The sequence below is a fragment of the Desmodus rotundus genome, chromosome 10 (assembly GCF_022682495.2).
Source record: "Desmodus rotundus isolate HL8 chromosome 10, HLdesRot8A.1, whole genome shotgun sequence".
Classification (NCBI taxonomy): Eukaryota; Metazoa; Chordata; class Mammalia; order Chiroptera; family Phyllostomidae; genus Desmodus; species Desmodus rotundus.
Window position 1 is genome coordinate 1,021,595 of NC_071396.1, and position 26,135 is coordinate 1,047,729.

The window sequence follows — 26,135 nt, forward strand, 5'->3', positions numbered from 1 at the left end:
CTGCGGACAAAGCCCTCTGATCGATTTTTCTTCTTCTTGCCGTGTTTGCTGGCTTATTGTGTATAGTGCTTTCTCTTGAACACAGCAAGGCGGAGCCAGCTTAGCCCGTCTCTGAACCCGGAGTTTTATAATCCGGGTGTCCAAGGGCTGCTTCTCGAAGGGCCCACGAGGGCCGGACCCCTCCTATCACCCGTTTGGAAGGCCGACGCTCGCTTTTCTCGTCTGCTCCGGGTTGGAAAATGCCTGCTGTCCCTTGCGCGGAGTCCCCGCACCCAGGCAAAGGCGGGCCTTGTTGCCTGGACGACAGCGCCACCGGCTGAGGGACTGTGGTGGCGGCCAATGGAAGCCTGGAGGGGCGGGGCCAGCCGGGTCTCGCGCGGCCACCGCGGAGCTGGCAGGTGAGGCCGGGAGTGGGGGAGGGGTGCGTGATCGTGACGGCCCAGAGGGGCCCCGAGTGACCCCAGGCCGCGGGTGTGGCCGCGCCTGCTTGGCCGTAGGGCCAGAGCTCCCAGACTCTGCGCCCCAGGTCTCGTGGGGCCTCAGCGGGCGGAGTGGGCTGTGGGCCTCGGGGCGGGGGATCAGCGGGCCTGAGCGGGGGTCGGGGCCCCAGGACACCCCCTCTTTCTTCCGGGCGCCCCAACACTGGGGAGAGGGAGGGATCGCAGCATTTGGCGCCAGGTCGAGGAGGCCCTGGAACCCCGGAGCCCAGCCCCCACCCATCCCAGGTGAGGCCGCGGCCACTGGCCCCGTTTGACCCCGAGTCCTTTCACAGGTGTCTGGTCTCCGGGCCCCCAGGATGACTGGCATGAAGCTCCTGTGCGTGGTGGCCGCAGTCGGCTGTTTGCTGGCACCCCCAGCCCAGGCCAACAAGGTGAGGGGGAGGGGCCTGCACCCCTGTGGACAGATGGGCAACGCCCTCACTCCCCAGCGGCCCTGCCTTCGGGGGTTTCCCAGGGGGCGGGACCTCCAGGTGGGATTCCAGCCTGGGATTCCGTGCCTGCGGCAGTGGCCTGAGGTGTCCGCACCATCTTCGGCTCCTGGGTCACCGCAGCGGTTCTGCGGCAACGCTCACTCGATGTCAGGTCCTCCACAGATGGAAGCTTCTGCGTGGAGGGCCACCACCGTAGGGCTAGGACTGCTAAGGTCACTTCCACTCTGTCAGGGGAAGCGACCAGGACCTGGGTGTGGGTAGGTCCGTGCAGTTCGGATCATACCAAAGCTTGGAGGGAGGCCTGAGGCGTTAGCAAAATTCAGCAAAGCACTTCTGAAGATACTGAGTTTTTTTAAAAGCATGAATAGTAATCTACATGCTTTTTTAAAAAGAAATTTTATTTATTTTTAGAGAGGGCAAGGGAGGGAGAAAGAGAAGGAGAGAAACATCAATGTGTGGTTGCTTCTCCAGTGCCCCCTACTGGGGACCTGGCCTGCAACCCAGGCATGTGCTGGGACTGGGAATCAAACCAGCGACCCTTTGGTTCGCAGGCTGCTGCTCAGTCCACTGAGCCACACCAGCCAGGGCATATACTGGCTTTTTCAGGCAATTCATGAACGGGGGACAGCCCACCCAGCAGCTAGATGGGCTCCAAGGGGTGTGCAGACTGGAAGGACTTTACAGGAAGAAGGGTGGGGAAGGGAGCTTTGGACAAGAGGAAACGAGGGGTTAATTTTGGCCTGGGCATCTTTTCTTTGGGGAAGAGAGAGGGAAGGTTTTTACCCTGCAGGCTGCCCCTTCTTTCCGCGGGGGGACAGAGAGGGACCATGTGTCACGTGACTTTCCTGGCACTTGGCCAGAAAACCCCAGACTGGTTGATGAAGGTGATGTTTCTGGGAAAGGCTGCGGCTGTGCTTGGGTCAGGTGTTCCATCCTGGTTTGGAGTCATGGGCTGCAGCACACGGAACAGCATCCAGGGCCCGTGGGGTTTTCTTCGACTGAGGGTTTGCGTCCACTGCCTCTGGGGAGTCCCTGCCCCGGGTGAAAGTCTGTGTGGCCCTGTCTCTCATGGCTTCAGAGGGGCAGCGTGAGTGTTCTCATGGAAATGACCCACTTTTCCTTCCTTCCTCTGCCCTGTCTCTTTCCCCATCTTAACCTAGGAAGTTGGAGGGCAGGGTGGGAGGAGAGGCCAGCTACAAAGACCAGGACAGAGGTGCACACATTGGTGTGGGCACAGGGGAGAGAACTGCCACTTTCCCTGCCGCCTCCACCCCTCTAGCCCCCTACCCTCGGCAGCTTCCTGTGGTCATTTGCCACCTGGCCAGCTTGTCTGGAGGATCCTGTGATGGAGCACCCTTCCTGCGAACGTCCTTCTTTGCTGAACTTGGGGATGGGGAAAGGTCAAGAGCCTTCACATGTTCGCCGTAGGGAATGGGGAGCCAAGACTTGGAGTCTTGCTAGAAGGTGAGCCCGGGGCCCCCCTGATGCTTGCTGTCTCCCCCAGAGCTCCGAGGACACCAGGTGCAAGTGCACCTGCCCGCCGTACAGAAACATCAGCGGGCACATCTACAGCCAGAATGTGTCGCAGAAGGACTGGTAAGGTCACGCTGGCCGGTGCGGGTTCGCCGCACCTACCACATCCATCACCCTCCATGTTGATTGGGTAGAGTTGGGGCCGAGGGTGTCTGTGTGGGTTGGGGGAGCATTTCTACACCGGGCTTCTCAGGACCTGGGGCGCCCTGTGCTGCCCTGCCCCGTTCTGGAGGGAGCTGAGCACACACGGTGGGATCCGGTGATCCCACGGTGATAAGAGTTTGGACTTTTGTGGTGGTGGTTTTTCCCCGGCTTTATTGAGATACGAGTCCCATGCAGCACTGTGTAAGTTTGAGATGCATGGGGATGACATGATACACGTATGTAGGGCTAGTTAGCACCTCCGTCCGCTCACTCAGTTGCTGTGTGTGTGTGTGTGTGTGTGTGTGTGTGTGTGGTGAGAACAGGGAGGTCTACTCTCAGCAGCTTTCCAGGGGACGATAAATATACAGTTTTGTTAACGGCAGTCCCTGTCCCATCCATCACATCCCCCAAAGATGTTCGTTCACGAAGCCCTAGGACATGAAGCCCTGGGGGAGCCCTGGGACCTCGTCTGCTGTGGTCACAGTTGAGAGAGCGCCGGGGGGTGGGGAAAGCTGAGAGACAGCCCACCTCAGAGGCTCCCACCGCACCCAGTCACCCCGGCCCCGCCCGGGCCGTGGCGGAGGCCTGAAGCCCGCACCCTGCCCGTCTGACGCAGCAACTGCTTGCGCGTGGTGGAGCCCATGCCGGTGGACGCGGAGGCCTACTGCCTGCTGTGCGAGTGCCAGTACGAGGAGCGCAGCACCACCACCATCAAGGTGAGCGTGCACAGGCCGGGGCTCCGTTCCAGAACATTCCGGGTGGCTCTGGGGCTGGCTTCCGGGTGGGCCTGTCCCCGGCACAGAGACCCACTCCCGCCCCTGGAGCCAGCTGTCCTGTGACCTCTGTCCTGGGCCTCCCCGCACACTCACCTGGACACCGGCTTTCCCCGGGACTCGCCGCCCAGAGCCCCTCTGGGCCCGAGCCCAGCCCGCTTCCTGATTTCTGATGGCCCTCCAGAGCCAGTGTTAGCGCTCAGCTCATTCCTGCTCGACCTGCAAAGAGTCCAGAGGAAGTGTCACTCAGAAGTGACTCGGGAATGTGGCCACCTGCTGGGTGCTCCCTCCAGGCTCACGGGGAGAGGAGGTGACCCTCGCTCTGTCCTCGCGGTCCCCATCATCCTCCCTCCCTGCTGCCCCTCCTGCAGCCGCCTTTCCCGTCTCTGAACTTGCTCCCAAGGCGACTGGCTGCCGGAGCGAGTCAAGCCCTGAGCCAGATGTCGCCTCTCCCTCTTTGGCAGGGAGGGACTCCCCGATGCGGGGTCCTCATCAGACATGCTTAATCCCTGAAATTTCACTGCAGTCCCCCCCACCTTCAGGCTCCATCCCCTGCCCCCCCCCCCCCAGGACAGGCAGGAGGTCACTGGAGGAGGGCCCCCTTGAACTTGGTGCGGACTGAAGGGGCAGCAAACTGGAAAGTCCTGAGGCCCCTTTTCCTTTCACCTCTCGTCTGAGTGCTCAGGACTGGGCGGGGGTCAGAGGCCAGGGACTGATGGCCAGACGTCGGGAGGTCTGAGATGCAGCCCCCAAACTGGGTGTGAGTGACACCCTGCCGGGCTCCAGCCTTGGCCCTCAGTGAAGGATTTCGCCTCGCTGTCCTCAGTCAGGTGCCCGGTGCCCGCTGCCCTCTGGGGGAGGCACGCGTCTCTGTGTTCCCAATCACCGGAGGTGTTACCGGTGCCGGTCCAGCGACCTCGGTGCTCAGTGTCCTGGGGGGCCCAGAGCCCTGTCCCGCGTGCCCAGGGCACGCCCACGGAGAAGTGTCGAGCTCGCCTCTCGAAGCCATCTACTTCTGCCCAGCAAACACCAGTCCAGCTTGGGAGGCGCTCCCGGGCGCAGCAGATTCGAGGCTGCCGTTCTGTCCCTGGCTCTCCGCTCCCTGCGGGGTGGCCCTCCCCATCCCCCCCCACCCGGTGCTGTGCCCTCAGAACTGAAGCTTCCCTCTCAGCCCCTCCCCCGGCAGCCCCTCTTCGAGCTACCCGGTGACCCCGGCTCACCACCCAGTGCAGAACCCTTTGGCGGCTGCTGGGCCCTTGCCCCCCCCCGCCAGCCGGGGCATCGCAGGGCGTCCTGATCCACAGGGTCCGTTGCCTCTTGTCTCTCTGTGCAGGGAAACTGATAGGCAGTGAGGGGTCAGGCAGAGGGGGGCCCCGCCGCCGTCCGGTATCCCTCCGAGCCTCAGGGCCCGGGTGTCTCCTCAGGTCACCATCGTCCTCTACCTGTCGGTGGTGGGGGCCCTGCTGCTGTACATGGCCTTCCTGATGCTGGTGGACCCGCTGATCCGGAAGCCGGACGCATACACCGAGCAGCTGCACAACGTGGAGGAGGACGAGGTAGCTGCACACGGTCCTGCACCCCGGGCCCCCCCACCCCCCGCTCAGTGTCCCGCAGGCCCCCAGACTCCAGCGTTTTCCTCGGCAGGGCCTGCCCTGTGCGCCCCCAGATGACGCAGGGGGCGGCCCTGGGTGTCTCCGGATGCCCAGCGTCGGCAGCTGGGCAGCTGGGTCTTCCAGCCACACTGTGGGGCAGGGGGTGGGAGCCGGCCAGCCCGTGACGAGTGGCGTCCTGGTTGCTCCGTGGTGTCAGGCTGGCGGTGGGCTTCAGGTGGCAGGATTATCTCCCATGACTCCAGCCACCACTCAGCGCAGAGCATGGCCCCGCGGGCTTGAGGGAAAAGTGGGCTTTCGGGCACCATCAGGGCGCCAGGCGGGTGGTCGACCTGCGGAGCTGGGCATTTCAGGGCTGAGGTGGGCATGTCTGACGTGCGGCCGGCAGCTTACAGCAAGTTATCGAAGGCCCCCCATGTCTCTCTGAGGGGTCTCTGCTTTATTAGATGGGGAACCCCTGACTCCAGGCAGCCTGCACCCCCCTTGGGCCCTGGCATGGTGGGGGCCGGCATGGTGAATGACCGCTGTCACCCCCTTCCCATCTGCCCCTTGCTGAAGAGTTTTGGACGAGCTGCAGGGGAAGCAGGGTGGGCAGAGGGAGGGCGTCGGGGGGCCGTGCGCTGTGGGGACAGCGGTCCCCCTGGGAGTCTCGGTCTCCGCCCCACCCTGGGACAGTTGGTTGAAGAAACTGGAGATGTTTAACTTAAAAAAAACACAAAACAAAAGAAACCTCCAGTAGGCGGGGCATTCAGACGTTTCAGAGGGGAGTTGGGCCTCCCCTGAGCAAAGCCAGGGCAGCAGGACCCAGAGTCGGGGCCAGGGGCGGGGACTTAACACCCAGTGCGGAGCAGTCTTGCAGTGTGACAGTGACTTCGGGGTTCAGGGTCACCAGTCCTAGGCTGAACTGCCCCTGGGAGCCCCAGGTCAGAGCGTCTCCAGCACAGGACCGAGGTGGGGCAGGGCAGGCTTCCCAACGGGAGGGTCGGGCTCAGACCTGAGTGTGAAGCTGCCTGGTGCCGGGGGTGTGGCCCTGCTGCTGCTCCCGGGACCTGCCGGACAGGCACCAGCCGCCCCGGCCCTCGGCTCACTCCCACTGGGCCAGAGGTGGGGCAGAGAGGCTGAGCCTTGCCTGTTGGGGGTGGGAGGGGAGCGCTGGAGTTGGGTGGTCTGTGTTCAGGAGGAAACCCTGCTGGCCTACCTGGTTATTAATTCAAGGTAATAGCAGCTCCGGGGGTGGGGGCATTGCTAATAAACACTCAGCGATTAGGGCACCGTGCTAATTGCAGGCCTGGAAGGGGCGTAATTGAGAGATGCGTGCTGATTACAGCTCGGGCAGGCTGGCTTTCCCTGGAATGCCAGGCTCCCTGCCGCCTGGACCGGGAGCAGGAGGAGGGGCAGGCTCTCCCGGCATGAGCCCCGGGCCCTGGCCCCTGTCCGCTGCGGGGTTCTCCACTTTCAGTCCAAGTCAGGGCTGCCTCCATGTGGGGGGTTCTGGGGAGAAGGGGCCAGGTGTGGTCAGTGCAGTTCCTGGAGCAGAGACCGATCAGAGGGTGGACATCTGGGGGCAGATTTTGGCGGAGTAGGAAGGAGGACTGTCCACAGTGAGGGCCCTGTGTCGGGGTGCCTGGGAGGCAGGGCAGGGGGTCCGGGGAAAGGGGGGTTCTAGAGGGAATAAGCCACGTGTCCAGTCTCTGATGTCTGAGCGGAGGGGCGCTGGTGCTGCACCGCGGTTACAGGAAGGGCCCCTGCCGGTGCTCAGACCCAGGACTGCCCCATTACTCTGCACAGCCTCTTTTGGCCTCGCCTTAGGCACTCCTGCTCATCCCTTCCTGGGGCTCAGTGGCTCCTCTCCCGTGCACATGCCTCTCTCCCTCCCTCTGCCCACACTGTGTGGGCTCACAGACTCGTGTCTACCTCTAGGGGTGTCCACCCAGGACAGCCTGAGCCAGCCGAGCAGGTGGGGAACACAAAGGTGTGGGCAGGATCCCGTCCAGGACACGGATGCTTGGGGAGGAGGCCAGGGGTGGGGACTTACCCTTCCTTCTCATCAGTCTGGGAGGGCTTCCTGGCAGAGGGGGCCTTCAAACTAGCTCTGAAGACAGTGACCACCCAACTGCTGGGGAGCACAAGGGCTGAGTGGAGCCGCGGGGTCCCATCTGGTCCTGGATGGTGAGGACACTCAGCTTGTCCTCCCCTCTCTGGGCACATGGAGGTGGGGATGTTGGAGGGTGTAGGGCTGGGGCGGGCAGAGGCTGTGTCTCTGAGTTTGTTAGTGGTCTGGAGAATTCTCCCTAAGAGCACCAGGGAGGGACCGCCCCCGGGCTGGGGGGGCTTCGCTTTTGCCCCAAGAGGAGTGAAGTCAGAATAAGACCTCTCAGGTTCTTTGGACGTTCGCCTCAGCCGGTACAACTCGGTGGCCGTGAGACAGGAACTCTGCCTTGGCTCCCGGGCTTCAGCCCTGCGCCCCTAAGCCCTACCCGAGTCTGGGACCCAGTCAGGGGTCAGATACGGAGGTTGGTCACACTCCAGGACTGGGGGCCCTTGGCTCCATCCTCCCAACTCCTGAGCAGGGAGCTCTCTTGCCCGGGGACTGCACCGTGCAGGGAGATGAAAGCTGGCGTGTCCCTTTGAAGGCCTGGCAGCCTTGGCGCTGGGCGCTGCCCCCCCAGGATGCCAGTGGCATTAGGGCCTAATCCCCGGGCTCAGACGCCCTTTGAAAGGAGGAAGCGAGCGTGTTTGCTGGGACAGAAACAGAGCTGTTCAGATTTGTGGGCTTGGTCCTCTTTGAAGAGGGGGCAGGTCTTCTCGGAGGCTCTGGGTGTCTGTTGCCCACAGTGGGGCCCCAGTGGTCCTCCCACCCCCAGGGCGTGGGGACAGCACTGGGCCTTGTGGGAAGGGTGAGCGGGAAATCCAGGAGAGATGGTGATGGCACCTGGGGACATGAAGGGACCAGGGTGCTCGCTCTGAAGCAGCCACAGGGCCCAGCCCGTGGTGAGGGGCGCTGACTCTGCCCTCCGCGTGCTGCCGATCGCTGTCCGCGGTGCTGAACCCCGGGGTCGTTTCTTGAGCCTGGGATCCATGGGGAGCTCTCACCTACCACGATGGTGCGCAGGCAGCTTTAGAAGTGCTCCTTTTCCTTACGACGAGGTGGTTTGCTCAGGTCTTCACACCAACGCAGCATTGTGATTGTAGGAGGGTCAGCTGAGGGCAGCAGGTGGAGCGGCCTCGCAGGGCGGGCAGCCGCCTTGCCGGGAAAGGCCTCAGAGACCAGCGGGGCTGGGTGGCCAGCAGGGTGCGATCAGGCGTGTGCATCACCCACAGCAGTGGGGTGGCCAGGCGAGGCCTTGGAGCAGGGTCCGGGGGTCTTATGCGAAGTGTTCCGAGGTGGGAGTGGCAGGGGTGTGGGGGCCAGGGAGAGCCTGGCCTTTCAGACGCGGTGGGGGCAGTTGCAGCAGGGAGGTTGAGACACGTGAAGACCTGGGGGAGGCGCTGTGGCCACCTTCTGACGGGCTGGCCCCAGGGGTGTTCTCTGCTGTGCGGCTGGGTCAGTGACAAGATGGCCTGCCCAGCTCCGAGCCCAGGATCGGAGATGGGGTGGAGGAGTCTTTTCCTCGTCTCCTTGTCCTTAGAGAGGGGCTCACCCCTCCTCCCCACTGTGTCCTCCAGCTCCCCAAGCCTCTTGAGACCGAACCTCACAGGGGACGGGGTGCCAGTGCCTGTCCAGCCCTCAGCTGCCACCCCACTGCAGCGCAGGCCAGGCCGAGGCCCACGCTGGCATCGCTGGGACAGAAGTGGGGTCTTTAACACCTTTAATCAGACTACTGGCAGGGAGCCCCCCCACCCCCCGCAACTCCACCTCTTAGGAGCTGCTTGTCAAGACCTTACAGGAAGGGTGGCTGGGTGAAGCCTGCTCCTGCAGTGGGCGTGGGCGTGGCCCCGCCCCCAGCCTCCCCTCCTGAGCAGGGAGGAGAAGCAGGCTGAGCCTTTCCCTGCCCTCCAGCTGCCTGCGGGGCTCCCCCGGCTCCTCGCCACTTCCAGAGGGGACAGGGTGGCTATGTCCTGGTGTCCCAGAGTGTCTGAAGTGGGCCTCAGCGCCCACCTCAGCCATCGAGCCGTGGAGGGCCAGTCCGAGGCACCGTGGAGTGCCCTCGAAGCGGCTGAAGCGGGAAGGTGTGCAAAGCCGTGGGAACTCCCAAGGGCAGGGGCCCCTGTGCCTGCCTGGGCCACCAGAGCCGGGTCCAGTGGTAATTCTTGCCGTGCGTGGAGGGCCAGCTGAGGGCTCTGCATGCACTGCCTCCCTTAAGCACAGGGGCGGAGGTTCAGAGGGCTGCTCGGCCGGGTCCTGCTCTGGGCGTGGTCAGCGCTGGGACTGTGAGTCCGCTGTGGCCCCAGTCCCACACTGAGCTGTGAGGGGACACCGCGAGTCCCAGAGCCCCTGCTCTGGGGTGGCCCGTGTGCTGTGCGCCTCATTCACTCCCACGGTCCACTGAGCTGGCTACACTCGCGCTGGTTGTAAACCACGCTTCTCCAGCTGTGGGTCGCGGCCACTGGGTCACAACACCGACTTGGTGTCGGGGGCAGCACGTTTCACCTGTCTGCTGCTTCTCGCGCGGCCTGAGTTCTGTGTGCGTGCGTGTGACCCCTGCTGACGCTGCAGCCTGGAAAGTCTGAAAACGGTGGGCTTGTTAAATTATTACATTGAAGCCTGGAGAAACCACTGTCCGGGGAAAGCCAGCCGCCAAGTGGTCGGCCGTCCCTCCTTCCTGGTGCCTGCGGCAGGCCCTGTGACAGCCCCGGGCGGTCAGAGGCCGAAGGAAAGTCCTGGCTTACGGCCCTTACTCAGCCCTGGACCTGGGCCCCCGGGACATGGTCCGCCTCTGACTCTCCCTGGGCAGTGATCAAGATGAGTGGCCCAGCTCCATGGAGGCCAGGAGCTGCCTGCCAGCCTCAGCCCTAGCCAGACCCCTCTCTGTAGCTGCCCACCTGCTCGCTCAGCCCCCACGCCCTGCTGTGCTGCGCCGCCCCCCATCCCCCAGCCTGGCAGCTGGGTGGTGACAGAAGCCGTGCCAGCCTGGTGTTAGAAGCAAGGTTGCATTTACGGGGCGGCTCTGGCTTAGATGGCTGTGCTAATCCCTTAAGAGACGGGTGGCGGGAGATGAGAGGCAGGGAGAGCTGGGAGGAAATCCCCATGGGCGTGTGGGCCGGCCATGGGCTGCGACTCCCCCAGCGACCAGGCTCGGGTCCTGCAGGAAATTCACCGGCTTCAGAGGCAGCGAAGTGGTAATTAGGGGTGGATGCCGCCTCTGAGGCCAGGGATGCTGTCAGAGCAGAGGGGCGGAGATGGGGCAGAGGGAGGGTGCCCAGCCGTCCTGCTCTGTCCAGGGTGGGCCCTGCGGGGCAGTGCCGCGTCCAGCGTGGAGGCCCGTCCCTGCCATCCCCCTCCAAGCAGATCCCAGACCCTTCAGTGCAGTGGACTGTCTGCCCCCTGGCTGGACTTCCTGCCACCGTGCAGGCTGTGAGCCTGTGACATCCAGGGTCCTCCTCCTGTGGGTGAGAAGGAGCCTGTGCGGTGCCTCCAGGTCCTTCCCAGGCCCCGGAGTCGGGGGAAAGGGCCGCCCTGCAGATCCCACAGCCTGGGGCCTCGGGGAGGGCAGGCCTGCTGTGGGGCTCAGCTCTCCTCTTCTCTTCCCGCTGCAGGACGCTCGCTCCATGGCAGCCGCCGCGGTCTCGCTTGGTGGCCCCCGAGCCGACTCGGTGCTGGGGCGCGTGGAGGGCGCGCAGCAGCGGTGGAAGCTGCAGGTGCGGGAGCAGAGGAAGACGGTCTTCGACCGGCAAAAGATGCTCAGCTAGGCTGGCGCGGGCCACGGCACTGGCTTCCGGCTGGACGGAGCTGGGGCCACGTCCCCTTCTTGGGCCACCCTCCGAGGTCTTCCCTGTAAAGGCGTGTGGCGCGTCCTCCGTCTCCTCTGTAGCAACATCCCCGTTGATGGGCAGCCAGTGGGGAGGGAGGCGTTCGGTGCTGCCCTTCCAGCTCCAAATATCTGGAATGTTCTTACCCCCGGAGGGCGGAGCTGGGCCATCGCCACTCCGTGTGGGGGGACAGCCACCGGCGGTCAGCACACCGGGACACTGGCCCCCTCCTTCCCCACTGGTCCCCCACCGAGCGGCCTGGGCCATATGCCCTTGCAGACTGCTGGCCGGGCCTTCACCCCACTTCGGGACACGAGGCGGCCCCGCCTCCTGTGTCTGCGAAGCTGAGCCAGACAGCGGTGGCACCGTGGGACACGAGAGGCTCTGCACGCCACGGTGCCTGTGCTCGGGTCCCCGCTCGTCCCCGAGCTCCGCTGTGCCCGTGCACGGAGACGGAGGGAGTGTGTCCTTTGTGGTCTGTAATCTCGGAAGTCACCAGTAAATTGTCTGTGTCTCTCACTCTCTGCATTCCAAGAGGTTCCAAGAGCGAAGGTGCATGGGTCCCTCCACTCCCAGGAGCATGGGACGGCGGCCCCTGGAGCTCCCCCGAGAGCCTGTTTCCATTGCACCTTCGAGGACTGTCCCCTGAGACTGGGAATGAGCCCATGTCACCGGGGTCTCAGACTCGGCCGGTACTCGACGCAGAACTGCTGGGGGTGGGGTGGCAGGAAGAGACAGAAGTGGGAGCCACACTGGTCGCTCCACCTCCACCCAGAAAGTGCTGTGGGGTGTCCGGGGCCCAGGCAGAAGCAGGATGTTGGGGCATTTGAGGGACCCATGACCCGAGTGTCTGTCCCCAGGCCACCCGGGGAGCTGGCACTGGGGACCTCGTGTGTGGCCCCAGGCTGGGTGCTCGGTGAGGCGGGGGCCCGGTCTGCAAAGCCCCATGCCAGTGCTGGGGGCGGGGGGTGACCTGCTGGCCGGGCTTCCAGGAGGAGCACAGATGGGTTGGCGCTGGAAACCTGCAGGACACAATGGCCGAGAGGGGACGGAGTTGGTTGTGGGACCCTGAGCAGGTGTGCTCAGCCAGCACAGCAGTCCCCGTGCCACAGCTGTGAGTGAGGCCAAGCCCGAGCAGCCAGCGCTGGGGACATTTCTACCCTCGTGGGTCCAGCACGCTTGACCCCTGCCGCTCAGCGCTGCGGTCAGGGACACTGCTGGGTCTCCGCGGGTCCGTGGCTGCCAGGCCACCCCTTCACGGGGCCGTGAACCCTTTCCCTGAGGCTCACTCTCTGCCGGCCACTGGGCACCCCTCCTGCACTTCCCCTCCCCTAGGAAACCTTGCAAGGAAACCAAGGCCAGTGGGTGTGAGCTCAGCCTCTCCAGGAGCCGAGCCCCACTCCCACATTCGAGCCCGTCTTCGGGCAGGTCCTGGCCTCCTTCACACGGCCTCGGGGCAGCACGCCCCTCCTGTCCCACGTCAGCCGCCTGCTGTCCCTTCTCCTGGCCCCCACTGCCACTTCAATGTCACCCATCCGGTGTCCTCCTCAGCCTGTGAACGTGCACGAGCTTCCTGCCAACAAAGAGCCTTTGGTGGGCTCCACATCCACCTTGGGACACGGGAGCCTCCCTCTGTCTCCCCACCCTCCCCTACCTACCACCTCAGGCCTCCAGCCCAACCCTTTGCAGCAAGGTCGGGCAGGGGCGAGTCCTGTTCTCACCTCTGCCCCCAACCCCGTCGACCACAGGGGGCACCGTGGGCCTCCCTTGGCGAGCTGCTGCACTTGGCTTCTGGGGCCCCAGCCTCTAGTGCTCCCTGCTCTCTGGGTGCCCCTTCCCCTCCGGAAGGTCGTGGTTCCCAGGATCCCACCCAGCCCAGTGGCTCCTTCCGTCTGGGGTTCAGCATCTCCCCAAACGGCTATTCTGCTTCCTGGTCTCCCAGTGTCTGTGCTGGAGTCCCTGTCTGTGGCCCAGACCTGACTCCGGGGCCTCAGGCCTGTCTAGCTGGCTCCTGGGTGGATTCCACCCCCCACCCAACCCCAGGGTGCCACGTAGCCATCAAAAGGAGCATCAAGACCTCAGCCTATTTGTGGTTGGCTTCCTCTATCTGGACCAGAGTTATTCCAGCTGAAACCTGGAGGTTCTGCCCTTTTCTGCCATCCCCTCACTCACAAAGTCCCAGCAGCTCTCCCTCTGGGTGACCGAGGAACCCGTCCCCTCATGTCCCCTCTGCCCTAGCACCATGGTCCCTGTCCATGTCCTTGTCATTTTTCAGGGCCCACAACAGATCATGTCACCTGCCTCCTGCACAGCCATCGAAGGCTTGCATCTCCTGAGGCTGCAGGTCTTGGGGGAGGCTACAACCTGCCTGCCCCCCGGGCCTGCGGCCCCAGAGCCACTTGGCAGGGGTGACAGGGCCCCTGCCAGCCCGTGCAGGGGTAGGGGGTGTTGGGAGGTGGCTGGCTCCCTACCAGACCCCACAGCTCACTGCCCTGTGTGGGGCTGAGGAGGGAGCAGAGCCTGGAGAAGTGGCCGAAGGGCTGGGGGACAGTTGTCCAGCTCTGTGCTCTGCTGACCTGGCGACTCCCAGGGGCCCCGGCAGGGCGGATGGACAGGCCGGCAGTGAGAAGGCCTGGAAAGAACTGGCTTCCCACCCCCTTGGCCCTGCGGCACCCCCAGCTGTCCCTGAGCCCTTCTCCAAGGACACCAGGGCCTCACCTGTAGCTGCCCATCAGAAGACGGGATTGTTGTGGGGGCCAGGCCCCAACCCCCCCCCCATTTAGTAAAGCAAGTAGCCGGGTGGCGACCCGTGCTCCCCGGCAGCCTGGGTGCAGAGGCCGACTGCCACTCGCCAGCAAGGCCACCGAGTCCCCCCGAAAGCCTCCTGTACCTCTGTGTCGTCGCTGGGAGTGGGGTGCCAGCCTCGAGCCCTGGGCGGTGGTCAGGAGCAGACAGGGAACCTGTACAGAGCCGAGGATAAGCCTCCCACATAAGGACACACTCACAGTGCCTGCTGCCTTTGTCCCTCTTGCCAGTTGCAGCGGGACCCCTCAGTTCGGGCTCTCAGGGGTCACAGGGGCCTCCCTCCGTGGCCAGAAAACCCATACTGCAGCTAAAGCAGCCTTGGGGGAGCTCCACTCAGAACCTCCTGGGGCGACACCCTGGTGGACCCCCTGGCCCCGGCTGTGCCCCACCGCGGAGCTGAGTGGGAGCCAAGGCCGCAGGCAGGCTGACCCTGAGGACGCTGGACCCCTCCGGCCGGGTGGCGGGCACGGAGGGTAGGACTCCAGCCTCGAGGCAGGAGCCCCGGCCCCGCCCTGGAGCTGCTGGTCTTCTCCAGTCGGGGTGAGGGTGGGGAAGCAGCCTGTTCCTTGCCGACACGGGGCGCACACCACAAGCCTTTCCGGTGGTGCCCACACGCGCATTCTAGTAGTCACGTGATTGTTTCAATGAGTTTTAGGGGAAAACTGCAGCACACCAGCTTTGAGATTCCGTGGACATCAATGGGAAGGGCAGGTGAGGGGGGTGAGCAGAGGCAAAGAAAGCTCAGCCAACAGAGCATGCCCCTGGGCTGCGGCGACTTTGGAGGAACCTGGTGCCACTGTGCCGGTTCAGGCCCCCGCGGATTGCACCTGTCCGGCTCAGGCTCCCCCGGGGTCTCGGGGGGGGGGGGGGTGAGGAATGCTGAGTGGGGGTCTTCGTTCTGCTGGTGCCGTGGGGCCAAGGGGCTCTGCTGGACGCCAAGTGGACCTACACATGATAGTCTCCGGGCCTGCCCAGGGGCCGCCTGATAGCCCCCGACCCCTGAACTCAGAGACAGGTGTCCTCCCTGGCCATAAGGTCTCCCCCACAGGGGCCCCGTGTCTTTCTGCCCTGCAAACTCACTGCAGGCGGCCATCAGTCCTGGGCTCCGCAGGGCAGTGCCCTGGGGGCAGAGCATCCCCACCTGCCAGGGCTCGGGTGGCCAATCACAGCAGGCCAGGAGTGGCCCTCTCTCCTCCTCCAGCCGATCCCCCTCCGCCCTCCCCTCTCCCCTTCTGGGTGTGTCCCTGTTTGAAGCTCCATCAGGTAAAGCATACCTGGCTCCTGGTGCTGTGTCAGAAAGCTGAGCAGAGGCTGCCAGGCACCAGGGCAGGCGGGCGGCACGGAGGCCCCACTGTTCCCTGCCCAGAGGCCCACGAGCTGCAGGTCGCTGTGCTGGAGGTGCCAACCCAGGAGGTAACCGCACACAGGTGGCGGCCAGAGACAGGAGGCCAGGAATCTGCTCCCCGAGGGCTTCATCCGCGACTGCTTCCCTCCCCAAAGGCAGGGACACAGGCTTCTCCTGCTGCCTGGGGGGGCGGGGGGGCTGCGGGCGCTTTTGTGGATCTGCCCCAGGGCACTGGGTTTGGCCGGATGCCTGACACACTCGGAGACAAAGCGGGGCTTTGGTGGGGGGGACGCCAGCTGGGGGCTTCCCTGGAAGGGAGGCTGGGGGCCTGGGAGCGCTGGGCTGCAGGTGGCGGTGGGAGACGGCTTGAGAGGTGTGGGGCTGTGAGAGGGGGCACAGGCCCAGCCCCGTCCCTGAGCAGCTGGGTGCCCTCAGGCCTCCGTTTGTCTGGGTCTCTGCCCCATCTCCTGGAAGAGGGTCAGCCGCTACAGTGTCTGCCCCAGAGCCCTGTCGTGGGTGGCACGCAAGCTCAGGCGAGTGTCCAGACCAGAGCAAGGCCTGTGCGGGCTTTCCTGTTGTTTTTTAAACCCCGCTGTTTCCCAGAAGCATGGTCTTGCCTAAGCTCACGGAAGCTCTCTGAGCCTCAGTTTTGCCATCTGTAACAGGGGGGCGGGAAGTTCCCTCGAGGGGATTCAGTTCCTGCGGCAATGGCAGTCTCCTTGTAAGTGGAGCCCCCACCGATAGGGATCTGGCTGCGTGCAGAGAGCTTGTGTGGGGCCAGACAGAGCCGGGGGACCGGTGGCCCCGCGTCAGTCCCGGGCACAGGCGTTCTCAGACACGGTCTCCCTGAACGGCGCAGCAACTGCAGGAAGGAAGTGTGGACGCTGTCCCCACCCGCATGCAGGACAGAAGACGGGCTTGCTCGTGGTCCTGGAGCTGGGTAGGTGCAAAGTCACGGTCCAAAGCCCATTCCGTTGGCCTGAGTCCCCGGTCATCAGCTAAGTTTCAACAGGACGCAGAAAACACCTGTTCCCCCTAAAGCGTGGGAGACCGCACAACAAGAGGTGGACGGGGCAATCTGGCGAAGACTCTGCCCACGGAGCTCCCAGCACCTCAGCCACCAGGAGAGTGACCTGGGATGGGGACGTGAGAAGCCAGGGCCACTGTCCCAAATGGCCACAAGTGCATGTTCTCGCAGCCCCAGCTTCCTCCCGGTGGAGGGGGACAGAAGACACCTCCTCATCCGGACACCCAGGGTGTGACACATTGCAAGGACAAAGCAACATACCTTCACGCCAAGGAGGCGCTGTGTCCCTGAAGCCTGGTGACAGGGGCATTGCTTCCCACCTACAGAGCCCCTGAATCTGGGGTGGCGCACGGCCCCCGGAAACCTCACACTCCCGTCATCCTGGGAGCCCATGGGCTTTCTCCGTGAAACACTAACCGCCTATGAGCATGGGCCTTCCAGACAAGGAGAGAGCAACGCCTGGGCTCTCCCACATCTCAGCTTTACTCATGCTCTCTCTCGGCTGTTAAGGGAGACTTGCCCTGGAGAGGGTGGTGAGGCCCAGCCGGCCCCAGGGAATATCCCCATTTCTCTTGAAGCCCAAGTTCACCATTCATTGGCTGTGTGACCTTGGGAAACTTACTGCGCCTCTCTGTGCTTCCGCTTTCCTGTCTGTGGAAAAAGGGGAACACTAGTCCCCGCCGGCAGTGAGGATCGCACGGCGGTGAGTGTGTGGGAGCGCCCACACGGGCATTTAGGATCGTGCCCGACGAAGAGGAAGCCTGGCTTGCAGGTTACCTGTGTTCTCTGGTCCCAGAAGGCAGATTCCCACCTCTCGGTGGCCCTTGAGCCAGCAGGCCCCTTTCTGAAGGTCAGTCTAGCTTTTCCCTGTCTCACGTGTGCACAGGAGCCCAAATGCCCAGAGGTGACTCTCGACTCTGCCCGGTAGCAGCTGTGCTACCCTGGGCAAGTGGCTGTACCTCTCTGAGCCTCTGTCCCCTCGTCTGTAATCTGGGGGCACCGTCCGTGGCCGAGACACTGAGACCAGGGCCCGGCACGTGGGACAGCGCTGGCGGTGTGGTGGGCGCTGCGCCAGTGCCACACTGGGGTAGCGCTGAGCTTGTGCCCCGGGAGCCCGGCCCCAGCCGGTCCTGAGAAAAGAAAGACAGAGCCGTGTGGGTGGGACTTTCCTCTTCCAGGACAGGTGTGTCCGTGAACAGCATCGGGACATGCAGTCAGCGCTGTGCCCAGGGTGGCAAGGGGCGGCTCACGCTGTCTGGGTGTTCCACAGCCACGTCCAGGGCTCTCAGCACGTCTAGGAGGCCTTCCCGAGGCTGCCCCTGCCCCGCCAACAATCCCAGACACTAGTAACTCCGTTCCTATTAGGTGCCACCTGAATTTCCCCAAAGACCTGGGGACTCCCACGGTCCCCAAGGGTGGGCATAGCAGGGAGTGGAAACGTCCACCAGTGAGAGGGCTGGACCTGGAATTACCCACACCTGTGGCTGCCATCGCTTCTCGTGGGCACATGGTGACACTGTTTTCCACCGGTTCTGCCCAGTCCAGAGGCTGGACACGGTCCTGCCTGGGTTCTGCGTGGGTTTTATTTGGGGAGGGGTACCGCTACTGCGTTTTTCTGAGCACAGACAAGGGGGTTCCTCATCACTTTCCCAGGGGTGCAGCAGCGATGAGGGTGTGGCAGTTACACCCAACACTGGCCAAGCACCCCTAAATGCTCAGCTTCCTGGAGTCTGGGAAAGGCGGGCGGAACACGGGCTACAAGCCCACCGTTCTGCCCAGTTCTCTGGGCTCTTCAACAAATTTCTGCAGCGTCTCCACGTGCCTGGAGCTGGGCCCGGCTCTGGACACGGCCGCCCCAGGGCAGACACTCCCAGGCCCCCAGGACGGCTGGTGTGCGAGTCCACACAGGGTGTGGGGGGCTTGGTGATGCCCCTCTGCCGGGCACAGAGAGGGCTGTCAAAGTCCCAACCACATGTCCGAACACCCATGTCCTTCTGTACCAAGTGAGATCCTGCGTGGTACCAAGCAGTGCTGCTGGAACCGATGCAAGGCCCTGCGAGGTGTCAGCGATGAGACTCGTCCCCGCTCTCAGAGGAAGTGCCATCGCTGGCACTCGTCAGAAGCCTCAGGGGTGTCTGGGGTGTATATTTCCTCGTTCAGTTCCCGTGTGCCATTGCCCTCGGGGAGGGGTTCCCTTCCCTGCGTCTGAGGAACGGGACTCAGTCCTCCAAAACAGAGCCCGGCCATGGGGCTGCAGTGCCACTCTGCGCCCTTCTTCTTCAGCAGGCGCCCTGCCTCCCCCTCCAAAGCCCACAGACCCCTTGGAAGGTGAGGTGACACGGGGCCGTCACTGTGGGCCTTTCCTAACTGGTATGTCTGTCCACTCTCTCCTTTAGGACCATTCCCGGACTCTCTGCGGAGCTGGCCAGGCCCTAAGAGCAGCAGTCAGTTCCAGCCCTCCGCCCTCCCACCCCCAGACGGCCTGGGGACTCCAAGGCCGTGAGGAACCAGGCCCCAGCACTGTGGCCCCAGCACGCGGCACTGCGGCCAGGCAGGTGCCCATGGGCAGCAGAGGAGACCGAGCGAGTCCTGCGGTTCGGGGATTGACTCGAGCCTGTGCGCTCTGAGGCTCTGCCTGGTGCCACCAGAGTCCGCAGCGATGGAGCCCGCTAGGGGGGCCGCGGAAGCCACCCCAGAGAGCAAAGAGCAACCCTAACCTGTCCTGGAACCCCCGAGCTGCTGCTGGCGATGTGACTCGTCCCCACGGTGGGGACGCACAGACCCCGAGCAGGGGCGATTCGGGGAACGGCTGGCTGTGGGCGCAGCCCCCCGCGGCACCATGAACACTCACTTCTGCCGGGCGCTGATGGACCGTGGGCCCGCGGCGCCTCCCGGCGTCCTGCAGCTGGGGACCGCGCCCCCTCCCCGGCCGGCGCCCCCGCCTGCGGAGCCCCCGGGTGCCATTCCCTTACTGCTGTTCCCCGGCCCCGCCGCCGCCTACGCCAGCCTGTTCCCCTGCGAGCCCGGGCCCGGCTCCCTCGGGGGCTACGACTACGCGTTTGAGCCCGCCTTCGTCCACAAGCGCAACGAGCGAGAGCGGCACCGCGTGCGCTGCGTCAACGAGGGCTACGCGCGCCTCCGCGGCCACCTGCCTGGCGCGCTGGCGGAGCGGCGCTTGAGCAAAGTGGAGACGCTGCGAGCCGCGATCCGCTACATCCGGCACCTGCAGGAGCTGCTGCGCGCCGCGCCCGATGGTCCCCGGCCCGAGCGCCCGGGGGACGCCCCGCCGCCCGAGAGCCCCCGCTTCTCCTCCTCGCCGGCCTTGGAGTCCGAGGACTCCAGCCAGTGATCGGGGTTCGCAGGGCCGCCACACTGCCAAAGGCGCCCGTGACTGCGGGGTCACAGCGGGGCGGCACAGCGGACAGTCCGAGGGGCGAGCGCTCCGCGTCTACGACCCCTCCTTCCCTGCCCCACGGCTGACCTCCTCCTCCCCAGCTGGACGGAGGTGCAGGGCAGGGATGCGTGCCCAGGAGCTGTGTGGGCGCAGCGGAGCGCGGGCCTGGGGAAGAAGCTCCAGTGCTCTCCACACTGCCCCACAGGCCGCAAGAGAGTGGCCCAGGATGGTCACCCGCGGGTCTGGCTCCCGCTCAGCTTCAGCCCCGCTCTGGGGAAAGCTGGGGCCCAGCTCCTGGCTGTGCACAGCCGGCCGCGGCGCCCTTCGGTATCCTTGGGCCTCAGGCGTAGCCCTGGGTCTGCTAGTCCCTGGGAGGGGAGCCACGCGCTTGGGTCCGGATGCACCCTGCTGGACTCGCCACGAGATGGCCTCAGATAACAGTGTCCTCTTTGGAAGCCTGTTTGCAACCCCGTCTTGTCCCCGCGGGGGCGCTCTCTAGCCTGCTTGAGGGAGGGCGATCGACTGGCCCTCTCCTCCCCGAAGGGCCTTTTCCTCGCTTCCCAGCATCTCCCCTGCCCGGTTGGGTGAGGACCGGTTTCCCCCTCAGCTGTCTGTCTCTGTGGGCGGTGGGACCGCATGGGTATGTATGCTGGCACCGTTTGCACCCAGGGACGAAATAAAATATGCATCGAGCTTGTGCTTCCTGGACTGTGGTCCGCCCTCGCGCCCAGCCCCCCACCCCTCTCATCCTCACTCCGTCCTGGCTGTGTGAGGTGTGTGGGTGTGCTCCACTCCCACTCCCAGGGAACTGGGCACACGCCCTGCAGGCTCAGGGTGGCCAGAGCCCCAGAGAGAAAGCACTCGGCCCTCACGCAGTTGGGGGGGGGGGGGGGGCGGACACAAAGCAGACAGTCCGCCCGGGGTGTGGCAGGTGCTGAGCCAGAGGTAGGCACATCCCAGGCTGTCCTGGGAGCCTTCCGCCCTGCGTGTGGGTTTCACTTCCCTGACGGGGTGTGCGGGGTGAGGGTGGGGAAGGGTCCTGGCCTGGTACCTGCCTGTGCTGAGGTGGGAGGGCTGTGGATCGTGCCCAGCGGGCCACCCAACACCTTTTCTGAATGGTGGGTGTCACGGGGCTGGGGGTGGTGGAGCTAATCTTGGCGTGAGGGAGCCAGTCCGTATTTGGGGGTCCACGTGGAGGGTGTTGCCCAGCCATGAACCTCCCTCCCGTCTCCCTCTGCCCACTCCAGGCCCCTGTGCCTTCCACCACCCCACCCCCACCCTCCCAGGGACTTTTTGGGATGTCACTGTTGGGCTGGGAAGGAATGACAGCTGCCTGGCCTGAGGGTCTAATTTTACTCCCGAAGCCTGGACGGTAATCCTCCGCCCCACCCCCGCTGGCCCAGCAGGCAGCCTGGGCCCTGCAGACACTGAGGCCAGTCCCGGAGGCGAGGGCACAGGGACGCAGGGAGGAGAGGCTGTGGGGCGGGCAGCAGGAGGAACCAGGGCTGCCAGGATCATGGAGCCGTCCTCCCCCCAGGACGAGGGCCTCAGGAAGAAGCAGCCCAAGAAGCCTGCCCCTGAGATCCTGCCGAGGCCCCCCCGGGCCCTGCTCTGCCTGACCCTCGAGAACCCACTGAGGAAGGCCTGCATCAGCATCGTGGAGTGGAAGTATCCTCCAGGCCCAGGGCGGGGTGGTGCGTGCCACGCAGAGACGGCCGGTCATGGGCCATGCACTCGGGAGACGGGAGAGGGGGACTAGGAGATGGTGACTGTACTGGACGAAGCCCTCAGGCGAGAGGGAGGAGGAGGAGGACTTGGTGGGGGGGCTTCTGAGGCCTGAGTGTGAGGCCAGGTCCTGGTGACCCCCACCCAAGATGTCCACTGACCTCTGTGGCTGGGCTGGGTGCTCCCGGGCTGCTGGCAGGTGCTCCAGAGTCCACGTCATCGCGGGTCTCCCCGAGGGCTTTGACGCAACAGCCTTGTTTTTATATAGGATGGGGGGGGGCTGCAAGGAAACCTTCCCCTTGATGGGCGGGGTGAGAGTGGACAGAGGCAGGAGCTGGGATGGGGTGGAGGGACCGGGCTTGAAGGAAGGGCCGCAAGCCTGGCGACCCGAGCTCAGACTGCACCTGGGTTCAGGGGCTGGAGCCCGGCTCTGTTTGCTCCGGCTCTGGGAGGAAGAGGGCGGCAGGTATCGGGGCTGTTTGGGGAAGGAGGGAGAAGGCAGGCGGAGGGCGGTCTGGTCGTGGGGCTGTTAGAGAAGAGCAGGCGCATCTGCAATGTCTCTGAAGGGTTCTGGGAGCGACCGGGTTGGAGTAGTTTGGGTCAGAGCCAGCTGCGCTCCCCCATCCAGCCTCAGTTGCTTGAGCCACCGGCCCTGCCTCCTTGGGGCTGGGCTTGGGGACACGGAGACCTCCCCCAGCCTCTGCCCTCTGGACCTTCCCCCCCAGGCCTCTCTCCCTGCAGCACCTGGGGAATGGGGTTTCCACCCGAGCCCCCCACCCTCCCTCCACTCTCTCCCTCAATGCCGCTTCCCCTGGCTTGGCCTGGGCAGCCCCAGAAGATGACTGTGCAGGGGCAGGTATGTCAGGGGTGGGGGTGCTGTGTGTGGCTCTGAGGGTGCTGGTCCAACTGGTGGGCATCCACCCCCTCCTCGGGCTCTGGGGCTCAGGAATCCCTCCCCACTGTCCCTTTTCCTGGTCCTGCTCTCTGGGCCCCTCGCATATCCCCGTCAGCCCCATTTCCCCCAGGGAGCTCCCCCAGTTTGTCTGGGCAGAACCTCAGAAGGCCAGGGCTCCTGGGGAGAGGGCAGGTGAGGCAGGCGTGGGGCAGGTATGGAGCCTTAAGGCTCCCTGGCCCTGGAAGCTGCTGGGCCTTAGCCCCAGCCAGCACCTGGCGGCCTCAGAGCACGGGAGGGATGTTTCCTGCCCCCAGGGGATCCCGGGCCTTTCTCCACCTGCCAGAGGGGGGCCCTCCCTCCGGGGCATTAGAGCCACAGCCCAGGCCGACCCTCAGCGCCCTCCTGCCCCTCACCCTGCGAAGCCACACGTCACGAGAGGGCTCTCCTTAACCGCGGTGCCAGACCCTTCGAGACGATCATCCTCCTCACCATCTTCGCCAACTGCGTGGCGCTGGCAGTGTACCTGCCGATGCCGGAGGACGACAACAACACTCTGAACGTGGGCCTGGTAAGAGGCCCCGCCCCCGCCCCGGTCTGCACCAGCTCTCGCCCCAAGGGTGCAGACACCTCCAAGCCACCGGCAGGGCTGGCCAGGGGCTCCTCCGCTCCTCTGGGTTCTGCGACGTTGCCACCCATCCCCGCGAGAGCGTCACTGTGCCCGGGCACCTTCCTGGGTGTCCCTTCCTGGGTCCCCTGCACAGTGTCATGTGACAGGGGCAGAAACCGAGGCTCGGGGGCTGAGTGTCCACTTCCCTTCCTGGATGGAATCCAGAAAACCCTGTCCCCACCGAGCTCACCTTCCTGGGAGGTCCCGTCGAGGACCGCACGCAGGCGGAAGGCATGACCTGCAATGGAACAGGCACAGGCCAGGGCTGGAAGGACGGTCCAGAACTGGGCCCTCTTCTCCCCGCCTCCCTGTTTTATGGGGGAGAAAATCGAGGCTTAATTTAAAGGGCCCACCTACCCAAAGCCAGTAAAAGTGCTTCCCATTTACATCCTTATTGGATGCCAGCTCAGGGCTGAACACTTTCCTTGACAGTCTGTTTTAGTCCCCCTGTGGGGGACTGACGTCATAAGACGAGGAAATGCAGGCTCAGAGAGGGGGGGCGCCGGGCCCAGGGACACCCCAGGTGCGCCTCCTCGGGGGATCTGTCACGCAGGCCTGTGACCTCCAGCCCTACCCTGGGACCGCTGTGCTGCCACCGTAGTGACGGCATGAGGACTTCCAGGGGATGTCCCTGGACACCGTGGTCCCGAGGGGTGGGGACAAGGGACACACATCTCAACAGGTTTGTCCCTGCCCCTACCCTGCCGGGGTGGGGAGTCTGAGACAAAGGTGTTACCTGGCCCTCCTCACGTGGGTTCCAGGGAATCGGTCCTGGGTGGGTGGGCTTCTGCGTGACCTGCGCTCTACTGCGGAGAACTCGGCTCCCTCCTGGGTTCCGCAGGAGGGTGGGGCAGCCGTGGGCGGGGCCACACAATTTAGCTGCACCGACTGGCAGCTCAGAGCCCCGCCCCCTCGCCTCCACAGGGGCCTCCTCTCTGGTCCTGAGTCTGGGAGGGCTCTGGGCCCATCCCTCGCATCCACCCACCCTTCGGGATTGCGGATTTGGGTTCCACGTCAGCTCCCTAAGAAGTTGACTCCTTTGAGAAGGATCTGCCTCCTGGGAGGGTGTTCAGTCACCCCGGGGTGGGGGCTCCGCTGTTTCCCATCATGAAACAGAATGATGGCCCTAAACATTTCCTAGGGTCCCGTGGGTGTCGCCTTGGCCGTGGGCTGGAGTTCCCCAGCCTGGGGCTCGAGGGCGAGGGACACGAGCTCCCTGGGAGAGGAAGCTTTTCGAGGCGATGACGTCATCTCGGACGTCCGGGCCGGCGGCTGTCGCGGTTGGTGGGCCCAGGGAGGGCAGGTGCTGCTTTGGTCACAAACACAGCTCTGAGGACTCGAGAGGACCTGGGGGAGGACGGGGGCAGCAGGGGCAGCAGGCTTCCGGTGGGTGGGGACCAGGGAGGCCGCGAACACTGCCTGATGCGCAGGACCCCCCTCCCACCCACAAAGAGCCCCCCGGCCTGAACTGACTGGGGCTGAGGGTGAGAAACCCCGTAAGTCAGTGATGAAACAGCCCTTGGCCTGGCCGGCCAGAACACCCTCCACTGTGACACCGCAGGGACCTGGTGCCTCCCTTCTGTCGGACTCCCGGGTTGTGGGTGACTTCTGGTACCAGTCGTCAAGTAGGTGTTGGTGCTGTCCAGGGGCAGGGGCAGGCCAACCCCTCCCTGGCCTCACAGGGCCGCCTGCCCCTCTGGTGTCAGCAGACAGGGCCAGGCCCCCGGGACATTCCTGGGGTTCAGGTTGCTGCCCAGTCCTCGGGAGGCTGCGCCTGAGCCTCTGGCAGGCAGGGTGGCTGTCTTTTTATAGGGTCAGGAATGTGCCCAAGACGGCCTGCCGCAGCTCCAGCCTTGGCCGTCACAGGGCCAGGACCTGCGGGGCGCAGGCAGGGAGCCTGGCCACCCAGCAGGAGCCTGGCAAAATGACCTGAGGCCCCACCTTGATGCTGCCCCTGTCCCCGCAGGCACCAGCCACCCCTCCCCCAGAGCCCTCGCTCACTGAGGGTGAACAGGAGCCCCGTGGATAACCCCTGAGCACTAAGCCCAGCGGGGCCATCACTGGGGCGGCAGAGGGTTTCAACTCAGACCAGGCTGCCTGGAGCCGGCCCCTTGCTGGCAGCTCTCCACCCTCCTGAGCCCCGGCCTCCCCATCTCGGCACAAGGGCAACGGAATCTCCTGGGCAGCATGGCCCCTCAATGAGTGCCCGGCCGCGGGTCCCGCCTGGCACTCAGGAAATCATTTCTTTCCTTTTCTGCACTCCCAGCCCTCCTGGCCCTCCTGGCCCTCAGCTGAGGTCCCACAGAGCCCAGTCCTGGGGGAGGAGGTAGGACGGACCAGCCCAGACTGGCTCAGACCAGTCGGTGGGGCAAGAGTTCATCGGGCTAAATATAGCCACTTCCCTCACCCCCAACGGGTCATCTTCCAAACCTGGAGGCTGCCGTGGGCATGGGGACGGAGGCCGGGGCCCTGAGACCTATGGTCCCTGCGGTTCACCTGGAGTCACACAGGCTGGCTCACCTGGAGCACTGCCAACTCCGTCACGTGGGTGGGCCAGGGCCTAGTAGCCCGGGCACCCGCTGCCCCTCTCTGGTGAGGAGGAAGCATAAGTGGCAGGTGCTGGGTCCCGAGAGACACTGGGTGCCACCAGCAGAGACAGGGACACATGTGGACGAGCGGGTCCGGGGGTGGGGAAGACGTCAGAGCGAGCACGATGAGCCCGGGGTAGGACAGAGCCCCCAGACATGGCCTCATCCACAGCCCCGCGAGGACCAATGGACAGGGTGCTGGCAGGAGAGCAGACCCACAGGCCTGGGGTTTACGGAGCCTTTGAGGGTGACGGTGACGGTAGACATGTCCCCACAGGACGCAAGTGGTTTTTGCCACCTCGTTTCTGCAAAGGAGGGAACCGAGGCTCCTGGAGGCTTTGGGCCGAGTCGGGCACAGAGCCGGTGACAGGCGTTAGGTGCCCAGTGACGGCCCTCCCACATAGCAACCCTAGGGGGATGTTTCGGGAACACTGCCTTGGAGAGGCAGCCAGGTCTCCCCAGGGTGCCCAGGCCAGTCCTTCCTACTCGTCTGGAACAAATGTCTCTGTGAGACCCAGAGCCCAGGCTGGAGGGGCCTCGGGTCGTGCGACCCAGTGGGACATGGTTCCCGTCACACAGGGCAGGACCTGGGTGCCCTCCTCCTGCTGTGCACCCACAGGGTCCCTGTGGCAATGGGTTTGTCCTGGGTGCTCCACGTTGGGCTGGGTGGGGAAGCTGGGCCTTGCAGCTAGCGGGCAAGGACCCTGGGTGACTCCTCTGCGGCCCATGGACGGGGACAGCCTTGCTCTGCGTGGTGGCAGGACAGGCGGCAGCAGGTGCGGGCTGCC

The 26,135-nt window shown here is 64.8% G+C and overlaps 3 protein-coding genes across 4 annotated transcripts in view; all 3 read left to right on the forward strand.

Moving 5' to 3' along the window:
• The first annotated feature begins 267 nt into the window (after nucleotides 1-267).
• TMEM9 (transmembrane protein 9) lies at nucleotides 268-11,420 on the forward strand. Of its 2 annotated transcripts, none has more exons than XM_024576140.3 (6): nucleotides 268-398; nucleotides 773-871; nucleotides 2,436-2,527; nucleotides 3,225-3,324; nucleotides 4,806-4,937; nucleotides 10,689-11,420. In XM_024576140.3, exons 2-6 carry the CDS (start codon nucleotides 797-799, stop codon nucleotides 10,839-10,841), a joined length of 552 nt encoding a protein of 183 aa, XP_024431908.1. In that variant the 5' UTR covers nucleotides 268-398; nucleotides 773-796; the 3' UTR covers nucleotides 10,842-11,420. The 2 variants fall into 2 exon arrangements, with proteins under 2 accessions (XP_024431908.1, XP_024431907.1); XM_024576139.4 differs by lacking the exon at nucleotides 268-398 and adding an exon at nucleotides 405-526.
• Nucleotides 11,421-18,917: 7,497 nt separating this feature from the next.
• Nucleotides 18,918-19,427, forward strand: ASCL5 (achaete-scute family bHLH transcription factor 5). Its single transcript, XM_053912400.1, has one exon. It carries the CDS (start codon nucleotides 18,918-18,920, stop codon nucleotides 19,425-19,427), a length of 510 nt encoding a protein of 169 aa, XP_053768375.1.
• A 1,465-nt stretch (nucleotides 19,428-20,892) lies between these two features.
• CACNA1S (calcium voltage-gated channel subunit alpha1 S) overlaps nucleotides 20,893-26,135 on the forward strand; it is a 37,697-nt gene continuing 32,454 nt past the window's right edge. Inside the window, exons 1-2 of the mRNA XM_045184528.2 lie at nucleotides 20,893-21,140; nucleotides 22,555-22,660. Of these exons, the coding sequence (XP_045040463.2) occupies nucleotides 20,989-21,140; nucleotides 22,555-22,660 (258 nt within the window). The 5' untranslated portion in view covers nucleotides 20,893-20,988. The remainder of the gene's footprint in view (nucleotides 21,141-22,554; nucleotides 22,661-26,135) is intronic.